Genomic DNA, 7873 nt, shown 5'->3' on the forward strand with positions numbered 1-7873 from the left:
AACCCTGTTCAATCATATCATCCATGCTCATGTGAATAAATAGATATGCAACATTTTGCAATGCACTATTTTCAAGGATGCAGAGGATCCCTCAAAAGTGTAAGCAAAATTTTGGGGGTGAGCTATCCACCATTGTTGCACTTGATTGATGCAGTTTTGTATGTGATGCTTAATAGCTCGGCACTATTGAACCCTGACCACAAATACCCATCCCCACTCATGTGAATACACAAATGTGCAACCCTTTGCAATGCACCGTTTTCGAGGAGGCAGAGCATCCCTAAATTGGTTATGCATCAATTCTGAGGGTGAGCTGTCCACCGTTACTACACTGATGTTCGCAGTGCTACATGTGTTGCTCAACAGTTTCATACTGTTGAACCTTATCCAGTCATATCACCTACACGCATGCCAATGCACAGATATGCCTTCTTTTGCAATGCACCGTTTTCAAGGATGCAGAGCATGGCTAAAAAGTTTATGATACATTTAACGAATCTCGGCACTGTCTCATCAAGTCACGTCAGATGAAGGAATGCTAAATAGTCTTCAACAAAACATACCAAACCGGTCAGAAAAAAGTCTTAAAACCACATCCATCAAATATAAACCATACTAGTGATCAAAGTCCCTAATTAAATATAAGCATAAACATCACTAGTTTAAAATTTAAACATCTTATCCTAGCCCAAACTCTGTGGTCAACCACGTGAAATATTGAGACACTAAGCACAACAGGCTTCCTTTCGATCGCCTCGAAGACACAGACATCTCCTTCTTCTAAAATATTGTGCTTTCAAAAATGCAACCTATCCCTTCCTGAATCTCATTGCTGAATATGTTTTGATGAAGGGTAATTGCACAAGACATTGAAGTGTGATATCATGATCACATTATGTATAAAGGCTCACCATATTATGTGGCCACGAGATACCCATGAAAGAATAATTTTTAGGCTTGAACTTTTCGGCTGCTTGGATTGCTCTCTCTCTTCCTCTAGACATGCTAGATAATTTTTTCAAAAAAAACTTTTCTCTTACTTCATGTTTTGTGGGTCTGTACATTGAGGTTTACTTATGATGAGTTTGTATCATCTTTATCTAAGTATATTATTTCTACTTGATGATCTTCTAATTTACAATTCTTCCTAGGTGGGTATTGAATCTTAGTGGCAGTCTTATCAAATATAAGAACGGAGCTTGAATTTCCTTCATATCTGAAGACTAAAATATAACCATAATAGATAGAATGGTATTCAACGAAATCCTGCCAACCATTACAAAACCAAATGTTGTTATCAGCTTTCTTCAATCCTACTTGCCAAATACCACCATAGGGAGCAATGAGTGTTGCTACGGTGGATAGCTCAGCACTGTTGAACCCTGACCAAAAGTACTCATCCACACTTACATGAATACATAAAGCATCCCTGAAAATTTTATGCTCAACAGCTTTGCACTGTTGAACTCTGCTAGTCATATCACCTACATGCACGTCAATACACCTTTTGCAATGCACGCTCAATAACTTTTGCAATGCACTATTTTCAAGGATGCTGAAAAGTTTATGATACATTTAACATAGTTTAGCACTGTCTCGTCAAGTCATGTCAGATGAAGCTACATCAATGCTGAGTAGTATTAACGTGAATAAATACGCAACCTCTTTTGTAGTACACATCACCAGCCCGCTACTGTAGCACAAGCTATAGCCATATCAAACAACTACCTTAGAGAATCACATGCACTAACAGAGGCCACTGTACAACCAAATCATGTTCGCAGTTTTGCATGTGCTCCTCAACACCTACCACTGAACAATACACTATTGAGTCATATCATCTTTATTCACGTGAATACTTGCCCTTACATATAGTCACATCCACATGAATACTTGCCCTTGCAAAACCCCTATATAAAGTCCCATTTACATCTACCCTTGCAAAACATCTACACATACCAATCTAAAGTCACATTTTCCAATGTCGATGCGCAATTGGATGCTACCTCATTTTCCATATAACTATTGAAAGGAAAAAGATTCTGACGAGAGGGAATACTATGCAGGATTGTGGCGGGAGTGGGACTTTCGCGTGAATGAGTCCAATGCTCTGCACGATGATCTCCTACGACTTAGAGCGCCTCTTGTTGACTGTAGCTCACTCGCATTGTCACAGCAAAACATGCACCAATATGAGCGTGCAGCTACTAAAATAAAAATAAAAAATAAAAAAAAAAAAAAAAAAAAAAAAAAAAATTTTTTTTAATTTTAGCCTTATAATGTACATACCATTATTATTATTATTATTATTATTATTATTATTATTATTATTATTTTGATTTCAAGGCTACACCTTGTTTTCCTTTTGTGCATTTGCTACACTTTCTCGAGTACAAAATCATATGATATGCACTAAGTGTTCATGATTGGCTAGTAAACAGTGGTGAGATGGTAATTTATACCTTTCTCTTAGGATTTTCTAAGTCCTAACAATCAAAAGCATATGAATTCAAAATCAAGATCATGTGATCAAAAAGTATAAACACTCTCGCACAACATGCACTACATAGCTAAAACTAGCAAAGTGCATAAAAAATAAGCTCATCCAAGCTAAACAAGGTACACAAGCATGTTATGTAAAGATAATATGGCCAATCTTGATTATAGATCCATGATATATAGTACAAAACACAAAAATCTTTTTGGTTTTAAAAAAAATTTTATGACCAAAAATAAAAAGCACACATTATGCTAAATGAACAATGCAAAGCTATGCATGATAGTGCTTAACTAAGCTATAGAGAGTGCACAAGCAAGAAATATCAATTTCCTAATTAACCCATGAGTATATGTACAAACTTGTACTTACTCATACAAAATCATAAATAGCTTAGCACTTATATAACACATACTATTCAAGTTTCTTCACAATGTCAAGCATATTCTAAATCAAGAGAGAAATATTATACTCCCTCCATCCCATTTTTTTTGTCCTCTATTCCATTTTGAGATGTCTCAAAATATTGTCATGTTTTTAAAAATAAAAGTCATTAATTTACTAATATTCCTATTATACACCTATTAATTTTATTAATTCAATTTTTTGATAAATTTTTTTAAGGGTAGTTTTGGAAACTTATACATTTTTAAAAGGTAGACAAAACAATAAATAATGTTCTCTTAAAAAGTTTGACTTTTCAAACAGGAAAAAAAAAAGTGGAACGGATGCAGTAACTCATGTAATCCTCAAAACAAATAAAACAAGACACAAATATAAAATATTTTTGTCTTTTTGAAATTTTCAACGTTTTTTTTTTTTTTTTTTTTTTTTTTTTAACAAAACAACCTAAGAAAATAAAACAACCAAAAACTAAAAGAAAACATGTCCATAATTAATTGAAAGAATTAAATCAAGGACAAGTAAACAACATTCACCTTAGAGAATCTTTCCTCAGCCATATAGCATGAGTCTTCAGCTTTGTAGGTGAAAATTCATGAGAAGCAGAGTGTATTTAAGGGATTACACTAATTTTCTAAGAAAGATTGAAATCCTACAAATTCCTTTCACAAGCCAACAAGCTTAAATTTTTCAAAAGAATATGAAACAATTTGTATGGACTTATGGCAGGAGAAATATCATCACATATCCTTGATTGAAATATAGAATTTTTAAATTTCAATTTATGACAATTAGGACGAATGTGACTGAAGACACCGCAAAAGTGACAAACAGGAACAACTTTAGGAATATTAGTATTCCTAACAACAAATCTAGTTTTAGATTTTGGTTTTTGCCTCAACAAAAAAAAAATTTAGTCTAATATAACCAATAACACCACAAAGGTGACAAGTAGGCGCAAAAACAGATTTATTATGCTCTCTAATAATAGGTTTACACATATGTTTAGAAACTTTGGCGTCTACATCAGAACTTTTACCTTTGTCTAACCTAGCAAAATAAGCTTTTTCTTTATTATTTCTCTTGAAAGGAGGGATATAAACTTTCTTAGTTTTAGGCTTAAGAGAAACAGAAACACTTTTGTTATCAACAGCAGGCTTGGTACTAGTCAAATTTTCAATTTTAGCATTAAATTCAACTAACTTTTGTTCCAAGCTTTTCATCTTCTCATCTTGAGAGGAAATTTGATTTCTCAAAAATTCATTCTTTTTATTAGATTCATCTAATCTAACAATCAATTCCTCTTTTTCAAGATTATTCAATTTTAACTCTTCCTTGAATTTCTTAGCAAATTTCAACGATTTAGATAATTTCTGACGAAGAGTTTCACAAGCATCAATAAGATCAACAGAATCAATAGCATCTTCTTTATTCAAATTGTCACAAACATGACCAGAAAGACACTTCAAATTATCCATGATAGCAGGGATCAAAGATCAACTCTTAGATCAAAAGATCTAAAACACACGAGCTAACCCACTCTGATACCACTTATACATTTTTAGATCCCTGTAAACTAGATTGTTTAACCTAATTAATTAACCAAGTGAATACTTACGTTTATTATTTAGATCTAGGTTAAAACAGAACAATCATATTATGCAAATAATGCGAAAATATAAAGAATATCACTATATGATAACCCAGGAAAACCTAACCAGTAAAAAATTTTGAGAGGATTTAACTTAGCTATCCTCAAGGTAAAAACAAATCCACTATGAAAGAATTGAAGTTTGTACAATAAAACTTAGACCACTAACATCCTATTGCTACCTTGAGTGAAAAATTACTGCCACGATCACGTGACAGCTTTGAGTCCACGGATTACTTCTTTCTTTGATCTACAGCAACCACAAGTTCTCATACTTATAACTTTGAGACTTCACTCAAAGGTTTTGGATCTTTTTTAAAGTTCTTTATGCAGCAACTGAAACCACCATCAAGTTCTTGATGCAAATCTTGATCTTGATAGCTCTATGTGTGTGTATGAAGGTAAACACCTCTCAGATATCACAAAAGATTCAACACACAACTTAACAAAGACCTTAGAGAGCTTTTAGGTACAATGCAAATAACTCAATTTACGTGGATGACCGTTCTAGACATAAATTGGATTCTTGTGATTTACAATGCAAATAACTCGATTTCCCAAGAATCAGGTTATGTACAAGACGACTAGACACTTGGATTCCTCTTGGACTGCATTTGGAGTAGTCCAAAATATTTGGGCTTGGTGAGGAAGCACAGTGAACATACCTCGAGGTATATATAATCGAGTTATATATAACTGGATTACTTTTATTTACACTGCATATACCTTAATTTCTTAGTAATCGAGTTATATGCACATAACTCGATTTACATATCATCGAGTAATTCTCAAGATATGTCGCCCACCATTATAAACCCCCCAGTTCTGCAGAGCTTGCAGCTATGCCAAATTACATCTTCGATTGCTCTCACTGCATCCGGCTGGAATCGACAATTTCCTGCACAAATTCTTCAAAGATTTTACATAGTAAGAGTCTTTTAACATTTTGTTGTCTTTAAAATTACACATTTGTGGTGCGTTATTGTCAAATTTTTTATTCATGCTTCAAACTTCATTGTCTATATAGATTGTGATGAAGATGGGTGTTTGGCTAGTCAAATGCATTGTTGTTAGTAAGGTTGCTTATCTCATAGGCTGTCTTCGACTAGTCTCCTTCTACAAAATGAACTTGCCAGTGGCGCCATATGTGTGTGGTAGTCTTTATGCTGTTTGTATGTTTGAACTGTACATTGTGCAATTTAATGTTTTTTGTACAAGTTGGTGAAACTACTACATGTAGCTAGGAATTTTGAAAATGTGTCAGGTCCTACATCCACTTGTATGTTTCCTATATAATGTTGAATATGCGTTAGAATGCTTGCTATCGATGCGTGACATTATTGATCATTTTGACAAATTTCAATATGTTAACAAATTGCATGTTGGCTCTTTGAGTTCAACTAAAGTTCATATACTCTAGGTCTATATCTTCAAATTACAGGTCCACTCAGACCAAAATGCATTACATTTATTTAACCAACTAAACAACCCGTGAATAAGAATATTGTTTTTTCATTGTGTTGTTGTTAACTGCTCTAGATAGTATATTGTATGGATGATTTTATACACATGGTAGTGCGTTATATTTGGCAATTTTTGTTCTCTACTTCAAACTTCATTGTTTATCTCTTCGTATTGTGGTATTTGGTTCTGTTTTTGTGTGAGTTAATCGTGTTTCCACTACTGACCATCAGTTACTTATGGCTCCGAGGAGGGCTAAGAGGGGAAAATGCAAAGCTGCATCTGAACTTGAAGTGGTGTTTGATCAATTAAGGTTCCTCACGCCCGAGAATTAGCAAACCTTTGAAACCTTGATTAAGCGTAGGCGTATTTGGGAAGAAAGGTAAATCAATCTACATGAACTGCATCCTTCTGTCTGTGAGAATCTACAATCTAGGCATTGGCTGTCCCTGTGTACAAACATACAACCCCCTCTAGTTGACTTGATTAGAGAATTCTATTCGAATTTATCGGTGGTCACAAGGTGGCATCGTCCATACATGGTGTACCGTTTACAATAACTAGGGAACGCGTATCTATAGCTCTTGATGTACTTATAATTTGTACACCTACTTATCCATACTCTATGTCTCCTCATGTTGATGATGTTATGGATGTCCTTTGTGGAATATCAGTCACTCGAGGTTCTGACCGAAGTATTAGCTCAAGTGAGTTGACTGAGCTTAATTATATCTTCTTTAGGATAACTTGTCACAACATTTTCCCTATCTCTCATATCCATACAATCCCTGTAGACAGGTGTTTCTTTCTTTACGCTCTCGTCACCAATAATTCCATTTGTTTTCCTTCCCTTTTCATCGAAACCATTATGGAGGTGCGTAGGAGCAAGTATAAGAGGCATGGTTTGTTTTTTCCAGTTCTCATCCATAGGGTCCTCAAATATTTAGGATTAAAGAATTTTCCTTCCCAAGAGTTAGTTCACATCCAAGCCCCCATAGGAGCCAAATTTCTGAAACAGCGAAGTGCCTAAAAGAAGGTTGTTGACCCCAGTGTTGGTCCATCCAAGACACCATGAGTACGGTCTACTACTGGAGATGTTCCGGATGAGGACATGTATGGGGATCCCACAGCTGCTGTTGCCGAGGATGGTGATGATAAGGTAGATGTTGACACTGCTGATGCAGCGCATACAAGTCCTCTTCCTCCCTCTCTTCATGCTATGATGGAGACCATTATGATGACTTAGGCAGCCCATGGGCAGCTTCTACATGGTTTTCTTGCTGAGGTTGTAGCTCTCCAAGCGGACATAGCTAACTATAGACATCCTGTTCCACCTTCTCCACCATCTGACTCTTGATGATTGCCATTGCCCATTGTACCCAAGAAGGGGACGAATTTTTTGTAGTTGTTGTAGCATATTTGGAGAATTGTATGACAGTTCTATGAACTGGCTTTCAGCCAGTTGTATATTTTGTTATTTGAGTGGCAGTTTGACGAACATGGTATCCGTGGAAAATAATTTGATATATTAATATGATGGTTAGTTTCATGCCCATTGTTACTATTATTAGTATTATTGAAATGGTTCTAACTGTAAGAATTGTTCAATTTATTATGTGATTCTATATAATATCAAGTAGATCCAAGTCAGTGTGTAAATAAGATTTATATCATAATTCTATACGACACTCACGTGTTATTAGATTATAGTAATTATTAATACAAATTGAAGGTTTGTGAAAGCACAATTGGTTTACAAGGTTTGTTGTTGACGATGAACCACCTAGGAGATTTTCCTTGGAGCAATGGCTCAAGCTATATCTTCACTTTAGGTAACTGTTTTTATTGGAGGTTTTGCTTTT

The 7873-nt window shown here is 34.8% G+C and overlaps 1 protein-coding gene across 1 annotated transcript; it reads right to left on the minus strand.

Annotated features, from left to right (window-relative positions):
• Window positions 1-383: 383 nt before the first annotated feature.
• LOC136067841 (uncharacterized) lies at window positions 384-1479 on the minus strand. The gene is made up of 5 exons (XM_065774175.1): window positions 1140-1479; window positions 912-1039; window positions 695-793; window positions 564-615; window positions 384-469 (listed from the first exon to the last, which is right to left on the minus strand). The coding sequence occupies exons 1-5, from the start codon at window positions 1477-1479 to the stop codon at window positions 384-386; spliced, it is 705 nt and encodes a 234-aa protein (XP_065630247.1).
• Between the last annotated feature and the right edge of the window lie 6394 nt (window positions 1480-7873).

The sequence above is a fragment of the Quercus suber genome, unplaced genomic scaffold (assembly GCF_002906115.3).
Source record: "Quercus suber isolate HL8 unplaced genomic scaffold, Cork oak 2.0 scaffold_87, whole genome shotgun sequence".
NCBI lineage: Eukaryota > Viridiplantae > Streptophyta > Magnoliopsida > Fagales > Fagaceae > Quercus > Quercus suber.